The 15,992-nt window shown below is 41.1% G+C and overlaps 1 protein-coding gene and 1 pseudogene across 1 annotated transcript in view; both read right to left on the minus strand.

Annotated features, from left to right (window-relative positions):
• Positions 1 to 330: 330 nt before the first annotated feature.
• Positions 331 to 1,595, minus strand: Samd9l-ps1 (sterile alpha motif domain containing 9-like, pseudogene 1; annotated as a pseudogene).
• A 536-nt stretch (positions 1,596 to 2,131) lies between these two features.
• Positions 2,132 to 15,992, minus strand: part of LOC134486562 (sterile alpha motif domain-containing protein 9-like) — a 30,399-nt gene continuing 16,538 nt past the window's right edge. Inside the window, 4 exon segments of the mRNA XM_087659693.1 lie at positions 2,132 to 4,553; positions 4,556 to 5,889; positions 9,636 to 9,775; positions 12,947 to 13,039. Coding sequence (XP_087515819.1) covers positions 2,215 to 4,553; positions 4,556 to 5,867 — 3,651 coding nt within the window. The 5' untranslated portion in view covers positions 5,868 to 5,889; positions 9,636 to 9,775; positions 12,947 to 13,039 and the 3' untranslated portion in view covers positions 2,132 to 2,214.

Consider the following 15,992-nt stretch of genomic DNA (forward strand, 5'->3'; position numbering starts at 1 on the left):
GTGAGCCACTGATGTGGGTTTTGGGAACTGAACTCAGGTCCTCTGTGAGAGTAGCAAGTGTGTTTAACTGCTGGGCTGTCTGTCTAGCACTACTTTCAGCCTCTTCTTAGTTAAATCCCTGGTGTGATAATGAAGAAATAATTCAAAAAGTCAGTTAATTTACAACGGATTTTTATTGACCAGTTAGAGAGTTACTCTGGGACCAACTGAAATGTCTTAACCAAATATCTCTACTTGGGAGTGCATAATGAGGATATGGAATGACTGTTGCTACTGTGGTCAAGCTTGTGGTGTGGATATATTCCCTGTCTTACAAAGTTTTCCAGACCGATTCAGAGAAAAAGAAGCAAACTGTGTGATTATAATTAAGCCAATAATGCCATGCAAATTCTATGGGCTAGGAAGAGTAAGTACAATGAGAGATGCAAAATAACATTGTTGAACTAATATACCTCCTCATATTACTTTTATGCCATATGCCAGAGGGCCCTCAATGGAAAATCCAAGGTAGAAGGAGACTCTCTCCATGTTCCTCCCACTTCTGAGTGGACCAGAATGCACAGAAGTCATGGGTATTTTTATGTTTGCCTCTGTTCCATATTCTAGTGAGATTAGTTTGCCTTCAGCCTGGCCATCCAGCAGGCATAGGATGTCTTTGACCTCTCCTTTTTCCCACAATACTCCACTCTGCCAGAAAGAATTTGAATCTTGTACTTCACTGAAGTAGCGCTCGATTTCAGCCTTGTGAACAAGACTGTTAAGACCCTTCTTCTGCCCCAAGTAGAAGAGTGTGCTTGGCTGCCTGGACCTGCACATGTGCTTGTTCTGTCTCCTGAAAGATCGATTCAAGGATGAGACATACTTTTCTATCAGTTAGGAATCTTGATCTAGCTCTTTGTTTTCTGGCCAGAATAGGAGACAGGCCAGGAAATAAGGGTCAAGTATGAATGAGTTAGTCCCACAATCTGCAGGACCTCTCTGAGCTTTTTTTTCAGTGTGCTAAATGGCAGGATGTGCTTGGAACTGGGCTTTAGACAACTGAGAATAATGTTGGCCAAAATGAAATTTTGTTTGTCCTTTATCCGTGCCTTTGACAATTGCTTGTTTAAGGTATGCTGTAATAGGAAGGCATAGTGTTCCACTATATTTTCCATGTTGTCTGCTTCTTTGTGGTTTGGGTTAAGATATTCAAGGAGTCCTGAAAATGTATCTGCTCGCCAAGCTTTTATGCGCTTCCTACAGTTCTCCTCTTGGAGTAACAGATCTTCTTTGCCCTGTAACTCCTGGCAAAAACGTTCTGCATATTTCTTGAAACAACAGCTGACTTTCTTACTTAGTGAGAGTTCTTTCAATTCTTTTGGAGTGTTCCTCCATTTCAGAAGACCCATATAATCCAGAAAAACCATCGAAGGATCATTTCAAATTCTGTAGGAAGGTTGTAAAGTTGCTGAGAATTTTGGGTTCTGGAGGGATGGTCCCCTTTCCAGATAAAAACTGTGCCATAGATTCTTTTTTTTCTTTCTTTTTTCTTTTTTTTATTAACTTGAGTATTTCTTATATACATTTCGAGTGTTATTCCCTTTCCCAGTTTCTGAGCAAACATCCCCCTCCCCCTCCCCTTCCTTATGGGTGTTCCCCTCCCAAACCTCCCCCAATTGCTGCCCTCCCCCCAACAGTCTAGTTCACTCTGGGTTCAGTCTTAGCAGGACCCAGGGCTTCCCCTTCCACTGGTCTCTTACTAGGATATTCATTGCTACCTATGAGGTCAGAGTCCAAGGTCAGTCCATGTATAGTCTTTAGATAGTGGCTTAGTCCCTGGAAGCTCTGGTTGCTTGGCATTGTTGTACATATGGGGTCTCGAGCCCCTTCAAGCTCTTCCAGTTCTTTCTCTGATTCCTTCAACGGGGGTCCTATTCTCAGTTCAGTGGTTTGCTGCTGGCATTCGCCTCTGTATTTGCTGTATTCTGGCTGTGTCTCTCAGGAGCAATCTACATCCGGCTCCTATCGGTCTGCACTTCTTTGCTTCATCCATCTTGTCTAATTGGGTGGCTGTACATGTATGGGCCACATGTAGGGAAGGCTCTGAATGGGTGTTCCTTCAGTCTCTGTTTTAATCTTTGCCTTTCTCTTCCCTGCCAAGGGTATTCTTGTTCCCCTTTTAAAGAAGGAGTGAAGCATTCACATTTTGATCATCCGTCTTGAGTTTCATTTGTTCTAGGCAATAGATTCTTTTGACATTTCATTTTCTTTATGGAAAGGAGGTGTGAGCTAAAGAAACTGGATAGGGTCAAGACCCATTTCTATTTCCCCGAAGAAGCCAGCTATATTTTATGTTATTCTTCGGAACGTCGGTGATGGCCAGACCTCAGTTTCATAGTCTTTACTGTCAGTTTGTTCCTGAGACTCTTTGAAGGCTTTCAAAGCCTTCTCACCAACATCTAAGAAGCGTGTTAGATCATCCATACTAAGACTTCTACAAGTGTTATTTTTACCTAACCAGCATCTGATGTCACTTTTGTAAACTTGACCAACTGTGCCTGAAATATAGGAATTCTTAGGTGCTTTCCTTTTGGCCTGATTTGCCGAGACCAGAGCACTGCTAAAGTTCTTCTCTTTAAGATAGAAGTGTCTTGCTAAAGCTCGACAAAAGAATGTATTTTGTGGGAATCGGTTACTTCCTGCAGCCAAGACCTTTTCAGCTTCCTCATCCTGCAATTCTTCAATGAATGGGGAAAAGAGTGTGTCTATTTCAGCTCCATGCTCCTTGCGTTGTCTCTTAAGCAGGAGAGTTTGCACATCGTGCCTAAATTTTTCTCTTCCTATTCCAGAATCATAGAATATGTTCTCTTCTAGCATATTCAGTGCAATCTGACACCTATCCATTCCATAGTTCATTTCCATTTCTTTTAAACAGTGGATGGCAATTAGAGGGTGAATGATACGTATACCAGCATACCTCCCATAATCTGAAACTTCAGTCCTTATTAGAAGTGTAGAATAGGTTCCCATGTTGTCTTCTATAGTGTTGGGTTTCCCACGTTTAATTGTGAAAGTGATTCCCAAAAATATTTCACACTGTGATACTGAAATGTTAGAGTCTATAAGGTAAGTGTTCAGTAATGCCAGATAAGAAATGAGCTGGGCTTTTCTGCTGTGAGCATCTAGGTCCTTCAGTGTATTCTTCACTACATTCTTTATATAAGTTGTATCAAAATTGTCTTTCAAGATCATGAAGGAATAAAAGTTTTCACAGTCCTTATACTCCTTTTCTATTTCCTGCAGTTTGGCCTCAAAGGCTCTTTTTTCTTTTGGAGAGAGTTGGTATTTTAGTGAAATGCTATCAGCTAATTTTGCACTTTCATCTGGATTCTGAGATCTCATACAGTTTAGGATGATTACTAAAGTTTTTTCATATCTCACACCCTTTTCTGCTATAAAGGAATTGATGGCATTCTGTAGAATATAGGTTTTCTGTTGTTCTTCGAAATCATCCACAAGGAGAAGAACGGAAATGTAATCCTGGCGGCTGGAAGCCTTGTAGCTGATAAGCTTGCTTACTTGCTCTCCAATCTCTCTAAAATCGGTTGCTTTGTTTTTCAAGACAGCACACCGGAACTTCTGCCTTAAGTCCCAGAGAACATGCATAGCCAACGTTGTACCTCCACAGCCTGGGTGATGGTACAAGTTGATAACTTTGGCAAATACTGGTTTAGGAGAGTCTGCACACTGCTGTATTAAAGTTGTCAGCTCTTCAAAATTATCTCTTTTTACAAAAGCTGAAGAATAGTTTTCAGAAGAAAAATAAAAGTTCCACCAGGATACTCTGCCTCCTCGATAAAAGTGTTCTTCTCTCAATTTCTTAAATTCTAGGAATTGAGATTCATCTTTCTCTATGTCTGTGTCTCTACACTCATTTTCACAGAGGATTTCCAATGCACTCATGATGTCTTCATCCATTTTCTCCAGAATAACTGAGGAGGAACCACAGGAGGGCAAAAATCTCCTTGAAGACTGAATCACTGATTTCAGTTTGAGTATGGTGCTGTTGACCAGTTCTATGTTTAAAGTGGAAATGCTATGTTTTGCTAAATCATCTTTCATTTCCAGTCTTACTTGTAGGAGATCACTCCATTGTTGGTAGATACTTGGGTTTACACAGATGCATAACATATTATCCATTCCATTAAAAACTTGATAGAAAGCACAGAAAGTCTCAAGGAGTGGATCCTTTTGATTTTCTACTGGAGAAAGTAATAGAAACACCACCAAAACCTTCCCCCTTGCTATTATATTTCCATCTGTGAGGAATGAAATGACCTTTCTAACGCCAGAAGCTCTATCTCTCTGCCATAAATGTGGCTCTAGAGGTTGACATGACAAATCTACTCTGCCATTGCAGAAGATCCAACTGGGCTGCTCATAGAGTTTCAGAGTAGAAATTTTCTCTTCTATGGTAGTTTTTTCCTCATAATGACTGGGTAGGTGAAGGTTTGCTACCCTGCCTTCTCTGTAAGCTTTGAACACTCCCTGGATGTGAGAGTAAGGATCAAATCTAGCACAGCAAACAGTTTAATTTCCTTTATAAAATCTAAGTGCTCCATTTGCGTTGGTACACAGGAATTTGTTACAAGAATGTACCAATCATAGTAAGATTTATCAAGTGAGCCTTGGTGTCTGGTCAAAAGTTTAGACAGTTTTAGTCCTTCACTGTCTTTCTTAGATACCACCATACATTCTTCAGCTGCTTTTCTAGATGCTATCGACATCTTTAAATTCTCAAGAAATTTTTTGAACTCTCTATCCCGTTGTTTGGGGTTGCCCAGGATATCCCGAGAGCTAGCTCCTTCTCTCACAAACAATGAAGTATCTTTGCTTTGTTTCCATGTTGTACCTGTGCAAGTTTGCAACATGACGTAGAAATACTTTTCTTGACATATAGAATGTTTGGGAATAACATCCACCTCGATGACAAATCTATTAGATTGTGTATTGTTCAGCAGAAGGACTTCCACAAACCTTGGTTCCCGGATACACGCCCTGGCTTCATAGATATCACTGTCTTCAAAATACTTTGTGATCATTACATTGAAGTGGTTAATAAAGATGTCTTTACTGGTGACTTGCACACCAACAATTTCCCCATGTGGTTTGTCCTTTACTCCAAAATGGATAGTACCATTGGTACGTGTATTCATGCAAGCTGCTGCAAATCGGAACGTCTCATTGCTGAATTTCATCTTCATTTGCTCTTGTGTGGCTGTCTCTGTGTTTGTGAAGGCTTTGAATTCATGAACTGGGTCAATGAGATTGAGTGGCCCTGTCTCAGCCACTCGCAAAATAGAATGTTCTATGTATCGTTTGGCATCATGGGCAAAATTAAAAGGGTGTGGCATGCAAGACATCTGTTCTGATTTGGGCTTATTACCTTTCATGTCTTTAGTCTCTACATCACCTAATGTGTTTATTTTCATAAGACTTGGTTCTTGTTCCTCATTCTGCCCTGTCTCTCTAAGACCAAGGTCACTGTTCAATGAAATTGAGTTTTCTTCTTCACTGTTACTCTTTTTTGGTTGTTCATTTATAGAGAGTATTTTATTATTTAATTGTCTGGAATCTTGATTGTGACCTTCAGGGGAACTAATTAGTTTGTTATACATACGTTTTATCAGAAGTGCTGGACCCCGTGGCAAGCCCATTTCTCTAAGATCCTTTTCAGTTAGTTCCTGCAGGACCATCCCTGTTACCTCTTCATCAAACACGATTTGGGCATATTTCTCATCAATTTTAAGGTCTTCAGTAATCCATTTTCTTACGTGTTCTTTGGTCCAGTCTTTGATCAATTTAGGTTGAGTTACATGCCTATCCATGTCCAAGCTTCAAAGTTGATCCCTGAGAAATGTAATATGACAATATCTTAGCACTATACTTTATCATGGAAATCACACAGGCAACTTGGAATGTAACCTCATACAAATTATATAAAGATGCATGATATGTTTTAAGAATAACTTTAAACCATATGGCAGTCATTCTATAGCACATATTAGACCTGAGTATTTCCCATTTCACATGCAATTGTAATTTTGATTCTAAAATAAGCAGTAGGTATTTGCCAGGTGATACATTCCTTGTCTTTGATAATGTTCCCTTTAAGACTTACCTATGTGGAAGTTGGGATTTTGTAACATAAAAAAAGAATCTTCAGAAACAAAATTATCTTTTTTGGTAGAATAATGTTTTAGTTAAACTTTAAACATATGAACATCCACAAAACTTAATATTCTTAAACTCAAACTGGTCAGTAAATATGATAATGATCTGAACAGGCCAAAGCAATTCTAAGAATAAAGAATAATGTAAAGGTATCATAATACCTGATCTCAAATTATACTCCAGATTTGGAGTGAAAAACCAACATGGATTTAGCACAAAAACAGTCTCAGAGACTAGGGGATCCAGAAATACGTCCTATAGCCACAGAAATCTAAATTTCTACACAACTGTCAAAATCACACATTGAAAAAAGTATAACCTTATCAAATGTTTCTCTGGAAAAACAGGATATAAGGAAGAAAAATAACCTAGGTGAATATTTCTAGATTTTAAAAAGCAGCTATGGGCTTCCTCTTCTCCACTGGTCAGTAGTTACAGCTATTTCTGTACATTAGGCATCTGTACGGGCAGCACATGAGGATGTCCTGTTCACTGGCTACTGTGTACATAAGTGACAACCGTGTTTAGGTGAGTATATGGTGTGTGTTTGTGTGTGTGTGTATGGTGTGTGTGTGTGTGTGTTTGTGTGTATTTTGTGGTATGGACAGTGTGTTTATGTATTATGTGTGTGGTGCACATGTGTTTTTCACATATGGTATAGCATATATGTGTGTGGTATATTTGTTTGGTGTGTATGTATCTGTGTAGTATGTTTATGTGGTATAAAAGCATATTTTATTTCCCTGATGTGGTTGTTGTTGTCTCAGATCACTGCTGAATAACTTACCCTTTCTAGCTCCTTCTGAACTCTGGCTGTGTGATTCAACTGATCTGTTCTAGCTCAAACTCTTCTCCAAGGTACTTATTTGATCTGGCTGAGAAGCTCCTCTGAATGAATTACTCTGCTTGGCCTCAAACTAACTCTGTCTGTTTGTTCTAATCTTCTGGCTCCTTTTTATTCTCTGACTTCACCTGCCTCTGCTGACCTGCACTGTATGAACTGCACAAACTGAATGGAACTCATAAATGAAATCAACCACACTGCATTAACTTCATTGCCTGAACTCTTTCCCAACTGATTGACCCTCCCTGACTTCTCTTTCCTGTGCTGTTCTTGTAAGAGTGGGCGGGTTCTATAACTAACTCATTCTGTCAAATCTTTCTATGATTTATTACTTTGCCTCCCAATTGGACATCACTTTCAAAGGTAGCAGCTTCCTTTTACAAATTAATCTTACCTTCATTGTTAGGAATTAAAGGTGTGCACTAATGGTGTGTCTGTGGTCAGATCACACAGACCTACCTTGAGGGTCTTTAGATGTGATCCCTAACCAGAGCAGTTCTTTTGATTTTTGTACTAAAATTCCTCTGTAATGTGATATGTCCTTATACCTAGAACTGGTATGTGTGTGTGAGATGTGGGGCTTGTGGGCCCTCTGTTTTTAAATTATCTCACACAATGGCAGTGTCTGGTCATGTGTCCTTTGCTGGTTGAATCACAGGGAAATAAAATAGAAGCAGCATTCTTCTTAAATTCAGTGACTCTCATCTCTTCTTCCCAAGCCTGATATTTTATCTCTTATTACAGAAGCTTCCTCATTGCTTAAGGTTAAAGATCTAGGTAATGTAGTGATACTCTGACTAAAATTAAAAGTTAAAAAAAAATAGCGTGGTTGGGATATAGTTCCATGGCAGAACCCTTGCCTAGCAGGTGGATGGTCCTGATTCAATTCCAACTGCGTGAGCACACACACACACACACACACACACACACACACACACACACACACACACACACACACAGATGTAACCCTCTATAACATCAGAACTTCCTCACCTCCCCACCTCTACAATGGTGGTTGAAAAGTAATGCACTATTTTACAGGATCTCTCTCTCTCTCTCTCTCTCTCTCTCTCTCTGTCTCTCTCTCTCTCTCTGTGTGTCTTTTTGTCTTTCTCTGTCTCTCTCTGTCTCTCTCTCTGTGTCTCTCTGTGTCTCTCTGTGTCTCTCTCTCTCTCTCTCTCTCTCTCTGTCTCTCTCTCTGTCTCTCTCTCTCTCTGTCTCTCTCTCTCTCTCTCTCTCTCTCTCTCTCTCTCTCTCTCCTTGTTCATACTGGGAACAGAACCATCTGGTAGGCATGGACTCTATACTGAGCTACATCCTAATCTTAAAGCTATTGTATTTGTGATAGTTTTGCATGATTTTTCTGTCAGTCTCAAAAACATTTTATATGTCCACACAGCACAATGTAGAAGCTACGAGTTTATAGGTGACAACGGTTTGGGTAAAGAAGCATTCCTAGTAACTGGCTCTTTTTTATGACTTCAACTTTGAATCCTGGATAGACTGTAGGAATGCATTTGAAACCCCTGGGCCTTTGATACCAACCAAAATGCCACATCTTGTGTATATAGGGGAAGAAGCTGTGGCCAGGAAAAATATCTGATGGTAAAAGGAGGTCTCTTTCCAACCAGGCTGTTCCATAAAGGGGGCAATATGAGGGAAACCATTGCCATTCTTGTTCATCCGTTTCAGAGGAACTCACGGGAAACGTCTGTGTTAACATGGGAGAGGGATGCTGGCTACTGCTTGGAGAATCTTCCCCTGTATACTTAGTCCGAATGAGCAGTTCCAGGGTTCTGCACTCTTATTAGTCCTCCATTCTGCAGTCTGTTCCTAATGAACTTTTATCTTGATATCTTTGGGGATCAACAGTGTCAGAGAAACATACTGTCACAACTGCTGACTTCAAGGCAGGGCCTGAGCAGCAGCCCAGGCATGCCCTCCCTTAAGGTAGGGCTGGAGGCCAACATGCTCACCCTGCTTTCTCATTTGGGGCAGGAAACTGCACAGGTTTGTTTCAGTTTCCTGAAGGGTATATTACAGTAATGCTTTTCCCCAGATTATTCTGCATGGTAGCTGTAAAAGGAAGACTCAGTGAAAATGGTTACTAAACTTCCCACGTTTCTGTCTTTTATTAGATGTAACTTTTGACATGCTACATAGTTTAGAGTTTGTAGTTGGTTATGCTGTTCTACATCATTTAGTATGCTTAGATTCTTGGTCATCTGCAGTCCCGTCCACCTCCAGAACACTCTATTGTTCCCTCAGTGGGCCGTCAACAGTCAGCGCTAGGCCCAGTTAACAGTACGGGATGAAAGAAATGATACTCTCCTTTCTTATAGAATATTTAATAAGGAAAACATGCATTTGAAGCCTATGCAATTTTAGAGATATGCCTTCATTTTCAGAATTAGGTTTTGTTTGCCTTAGTGACCAGTTCTTCTATAGTTCAGGAGGGGGACACAGATTCACTCTGTAGCTGAGGCTGTCTTCAAACTCAAGATACTTCTGCTTCAGTCTCCCAGATGCCGGGGTTGCAATTGACTTTAGACATTAAAGAGAGTAATTAGAAACTTACCAAGTCTTTCCTGGAGACTTCTTTTTATAAAAGAAACTTGAGCTGTGTGTTCTTGGAGCTATTTCATTGGAAAATGTGGCAAAGTCATGTTCTGTAAGTCACCAGAAAGCAAATACACATGCAGGACAGAGCTGGTCTTCCTAAAAAATGTATTTGCTCAGAATATATTATATCAAACAAACAAAAACACCAGTAAAGTCAACATCACAGTAAATTAAAATGCAAGCTAATGGGCTGTTGTTCAGGAAGTGTTTATGGTACAGATTTCTCCCTTCAACTTCTACCCCAAGCGTTTTTAAACAGCACCTTATAGAACAGTCAAAGGGATACTCTTTTCCTAGATGGCATCTTTCCCCATGCTTAAACCATTCTGATAAAATAAACACCCAGTAGCATGCTGCAAGCTGGCCGCTCTCCTGCTCTGCACACTACTTGCACTGTGAAGTAAACTTCCAGTGAAAGTACATCCAGCACCGCCTGCCTTCTCTCCCTGCCAGTCCAAACCACTGATGCCAGTGACCTCATGCAGACATTCTGTCTGCTCCTTCTCCCAATGGCTTCCACCTGATGGACACTGTGAAGCCTTACAAGATGAGGCATGCTGTTACCTCTCTGGCATTCCAGCATTATACTGCTTTTTCATTCTCAGAAGTGAATCTAGTTGCTTGGGCCTCTTCTTGATTCTTATTACAGACAGTGCAGCTGTTCGCAGCTGTTCTGGGCTGTTTGTCTCCCTGGAATTCCCTAACACACCCATGGTTCTTGGCTCCACACTTTCTTAAAGTTGTTATTATTATCATTATCATTATTTTTATTATTACTATTACTATTATTACTATTACTCTTACTATTATCATGAGGAACTGATTGTCTGGCTTACTGGTCCCATTTACCAGCATTTCCCATTCCTTTTCTGGATTTTTTTTTATTGAGAACTTAACGCAAACAAATCTTTTATATGGTTTTACTCTATAATTTGTCTCGCTCTTTTTTTCTATGCACTACACGAGACTGAGTTTTTGTGCTCACCGTCTTCAGTCCCACATATCATACCCTGGCTTCTTAACAAAACATGCTGAGTAAATGGAATACATTCACACAATGAAAATATGCATCTTTTGAAAGGCCTCCAGTGCTCAGTGTCTCAATGTACCAGGTAATAATTTTACTTAGGTAGATGGGAGACAGTTATCCAAGGATCCTTTTAGTGGCGATAGGATTTTTGTCTCCCTTAGTAATGCAGATATAATTAAGATTAGACCAGATTAAAAGTAGATAAAGCCTTGTTAATTAGAAAGCAGCTCAGCTGGGCTCACTGATCTCACAGAAGTCTGTCAGAGAAGTCACACATCCAAACTAAACCAAGGGCAGTGGTGGGGGGAGGGGGGAGGGAGGGCGGAAGAGAGGGGAGGGGTGAGGGGAGGGAGGGGCGGCGGGAGGCAGTGGGGCAGGGAGGACATGGGCAAGGCGGGCGGGGAAGGGGCAAGGGGACAGAGGGGTTATAGGTCTTGGGTGCAGTTGTGAGCCAGGACCTAGTACTGTGCCCAAATATGGTCAAAAACTGAGCACTTGAGTGGTACTCTTAAGGTACTTGCCTTAAGGAGGAGGAAAGAAGATGAATCAGCTTACCCCCCCCCCCACACCCCACTCTGCAGTCACAAAGTATTGTCTCACCTTCCTGTTGGGGCACTCAGTCCCAGAGGAAGCTACTTCTTCTACAAGGTAACCCTGGATGAGGCCCCTTGGTGTTCAGGGCCTCAGAGCCCAAGGCAGAAACTGACCTTCCAGCCAGGGACTTGCCTGTTCCACAAGCTCGTCCAGGAAGGGTTAGAAGCAGTGTCAGTTTCCAGTGGAAAGCACTCAGTTAACTATTTAACCATCCACGCTCCCTTGGCTACTCTAGAAGACTTCCTCTTTGGATTTAACTGAAAGGGGAAACAGAAAATCTAACAGGACTTTCCTATTCATTTGAGAAACACTGCACATCAGGAAGTTCCTCTGCAGCTCACACATTCTTTCAGGCAGTGAGGGCTGCCAAAGACCTTGGCTACTACGTGGGCTGTTTTCACTAACTCAAAACCAGAGGCTGCCAGTAGACACCAAAGGGATAGACAGATTCTGAGATAGAAAACACTTTGACTCCCTGAATCTCACTCTTGATAAGTGGAACATCTTGTCTCGTTATGATGTGCTAAACTCTTCAAAAATTCCCTTAGAAACACTAAAATGTCAAAAATTCCGTAATCTGCTTCCAACATTCTAGCAGTTCAGAACATAATTCAAATCTATGATATTTCTTCAGTGAAGCGTTTAAAAAGCCTAGGCACTTACAAATTTTAAGAACATCTTGACTTTTAGTGTTGGAACAAAGTAAATCAAATTGCTGTCATAGGTTTAAACAACCTTTGAGAATACCAATTTATTAAATCTTGGTTCCTTAGAACCTCCTACCTTCTTGTTTTAAAGGGTGAAAAAAGGATCTTATTATGTTAAATTCAGTGCAGCTACAGGAGGCCATGCTCCAGAGAACTTAGCCCTTAAAACTCTCCTACCCTGAGCAAGGACAAGTATACCTTCACCTCAGGGGTCCAAGACAGCTCACTTGATATCCAAGCCCTGAGAAGGCTGCTTAAAGAGAAAGAAACTTCCCAGTTTTAGCTGCAGCCCTGGGGAGCTATGCACACTGAGGATCCCAGGAACTGAAACTAAACACAAGCAAGGTAGTTTTGTTTTTGTGAAAAGCACACTAATACAATGCAATAAAAAGAAAACTACAACAACCCTCCTCACACACACATCATTTCCTCAGCTCCCTTGCTGTCTGAAATAGATGTAAAAGGAAAACTTAAATGACTAGCCCTGAAGGGAGCTGCCTTTGATGGATTTGCAAACAAAACTTGGGGGAAAAAATCTTACATTACATAGAAAGGAAGGTAGAAACTGACATTATCACATAGGACCCTAGGTTCTACCATAACTTGTGGTTGTTTAATTTTGAAGTCCTTTTGCTTTATTTTTCAATCTTTCTTATCTGCCTGTTTGTCACAGTGAAGAACTTGCTCATTATTCTTACCAGTTCTCATTATTTTAACTGTAGTCAACAGAGCATTTCTGCCCAGGAAAGCATTTACAAGTTAGTATCAGTTAAACATGCTCCTACATATCTAATGTGCTGCTTCTACTAATTAACTTAGTATTTTAATCATACTTAAAAGTATGGATTGATTCAAAATTACAGCTAGAACTTTTAGAAGTAACTTCCTCATCATGTGCAGAAAAATGAGGAAAGATGTCATGATTCAGAAACTTACCAGTTTCCTGAAAACTGTATTCTTCCAGAAGCTTGAAAGCAATGACTTTAAGCTGTGTTTTCTTATTTTTCTTCAGATACAATTCTCAGGGTCCTGTTCAGAAACAAAAAAATCTGGGTTGTTCAGCTGCAAGGTTCTCTGCCTTCAATGCGCAGCCTCTAAAGATGTGGTGCAGAATCAGAATGAGGAAGTAGTTTCACTTTTGTTTTTGTTCATAATCCTGAAGAGGGAGCCCAATGGTAGAATACTTACTTAGGATGCATGAGGCTCTGTGTTTGGACAGTAGACAGATTTAGAAATATATTATAGAAAATTATCAGTAAATGTGAACAATGCATAACATTTTTTCACCAGGCATATTTTTAAATCACAAGAGCTAAGAAACTGGAGATAGGCACAAATAAAAAGAAAACAGACATTCCAGGAAAAATTACAATTCTTTGATTAGGTATGAGCTAATCATCTGTTATGGGTTGAATTATATCTCCTCCAAATTCATATACCAAAGTTCTAATTGTAAGACTGTGGCTGCATTTGGATGTAAAGTTTTTTATTTTTTTAAGTTTATTTGGACAACAATTGGAATTAACATTATTGATAATCTTTCAGGGTTTGACTAAGGAACAAACTGAATCTGAAACAAAGCAGATGGCTTTTACTCTGGGTCATAATCCAGGGGATTGTGTGTGTGTGTGTGTGTGTGTGTGTGTGTGTGTGTGTATGTCTGTATTCATTCTCTCATTTTTGTTAATTTTTGAGTTTATAATTTAATTACATTTCTCCCTTCCCCTTCAAATACACCATTATACAGCTTCCTGCTCTCTTTCAAATTCAAATTCATGGACTTTAAAAAAAAGAAAACAACTAATTGCTAGTGTGTGTGTGTTTGTGTGTGTGTGTGTTTGTGTGTGTGTGTGTTTGTGTGTGTGTGTGTGTGTGTGTGTGTCCTAAATATAACCTGTTCAGTCCATGTAATGCTAGCTGTATGTAAGTTTTCAGGTCTGATGGTTTGGCACTGGACAATGAATTGGTGTGTACCTCCTTGAAGAAAGCCTCTTCTCCCATTCCCAGCCTTCCTCGGCTGCTTATAGCTGTGTGCACCTAAGGACAAGAGAGTTTTTGTAGATGGAACCATAATGAAAGGAGGGCTCTTTAAGGAGGCAGGTAATGGCAGGGTACAAGTAACCTGACAGGAGAAATGGGAAAAGAGAGACTCCTGATCTGATAGGACAGTAGAAGTAGGTGGAGAAGAAGGTGGAAATAGGGAAAACAAGGGAGCCCAGGATACAAATGATGTGATAGAGAAAACGGGAAAGGGAGGCTCCTTGGGGAAGGGAAGTGGAAGTAGATGTAGAAGAAGGAGGCTTGTAAAATAACAATAAGCATGTCTGAACAAGTCATGAGGAATCATACTACTAAAGAGTTTTTGGCCAGGACACATCCCTCTGGCTCAGCCAGTCACCATAGACATAGCTCATCTCATAGGCTCAGGCTGTCCCTACTCTACAAGCTGCTGCTGGTCTTACTGATTGTCTCACAGTCCTGGAATCATCACTCTCTTGAGATCTCCACAGCACCTGAGGACTCACTTTAATCAACAACTTCCTGGGCTTTCTGCAGGGACTCCAAGACCATTGTATGGGCATGGTGCCAACACTAAGCTTCTCCCCATGAACTCTACAATCTTACGATTCCCAATGGATTCAGCTTTTTATTTGACCCCATCCAATCATATGGTTTTCATAATGTCCAAACCAGTACTACATATTACACCCTTACACGCTACCAGGGTCTGAACCCACTCTACAATGCAGCCTTGGCTCTCTCTCTGGACCACAGTTTCTGTGTACTAACCCCAGGGAAACACTTCCAAAAAGATTTCAACTCGATGCTGGTCTCTTCTTAATCATAGCTGAGCCCAGCAACAATTTTCCTAATAAAGCACTCTTTGCTTAAGTAGAACTGGTATCCTACTCATCGAAGAATGTACTCCAGCCTTAGGTGACCACAAATCACAGATTATTAATTCAAATATATCACATGAACATACCTGACAGAGTCTTTACTTCCTTCTGAAATTTCCCCTGGCAGGCCTCCTTCATCAGCATTGCTCTCCGAACTCTTAAGGTCCAGGGTCCCCCAAACAACCCACTAAGCTTTGAACAAACACTTTTACAATCTTCCCTGAGACATCATGAGCAGGTCTGACATAATAATAGCCTGCTTTCAGGAAGTCCCAAACCGGCGGATCCCTGCCCGCAGCAGCTCTCTGCTCACAAACCCTGTCACCGCCTGGTCAGGTGGGCACTCCTGAGACTGCAGAGCTGAAGAGACCACAAACATTGCTCACCCCTGCCCAAATCCCTGGCCCAAGAGGAAACTGTATATGGCCTCTGGGTTCCCTTAGAGGAGGGCCGAGGAGCAGCAGGTCCGCTGCGCCTGAGACACCGCTGGAACCTTAAGGGACTGACCGGATAAACAGTTCTCTGCACCCAAATCCCGTGGGAGGGAGAGCTAAACCTCCAGAAAGGCAGACATGCCTGGGAAACCAGAAGAGACTGCTCTCTGCCCACATTACTGATTCCAGAGGAAAACACCAAATGCCGTCTGGAACCCTGGTGCACTGAAGCTCCCGGAAAGGGTAGCTCAGATCTTCCTGGTTGCTGCGGCTGTGGAGAGCTCATAAGCAACACCCCACATGCAAACTTGAGCCTCGGGACCACAGGTAAGACCAACTTTTCTGCTGTAATCGACCTGCCTGGTGAACTCAAGACACAGGCCCACAGGAACAGCTGAAGACCTGTAGATAGGAAAAACTACATGCCCGAAAGCAGAACACTCTGTTCCCATAACTGGCTGAAAGAAAACAGGAAAACAGGTATACAGCACTCCTGAAACACAGGCTTATAAGACAGTCTAGCCACTATCAGAAATAGCAGAACAAAGTAACACTAGAGATAATCTGATGGCACGAGGCAAGCACAGGAACCCAAGCAACAGAAACCAAGACTACATGGCATCATTGGAGCCCAATTCTCCCACCAAA

This window comes from Rattus norvegicus, chromosome 4 (genome assembly GCF_021556685.1).
Source record: "Rattus norvegicus strain SHRSP/BbbUtx chromosome 4, alternate assembly SHRSP_T2T, whole genome shotgun sequence".
In the NCBI taxonomy this organism is placed as follows: domain Eukaryota; kingdom Metazoa; phylum Chordata; class Mammalia; order Rodentia; family Muridae; genus Rattus; species Rattus norvegicus.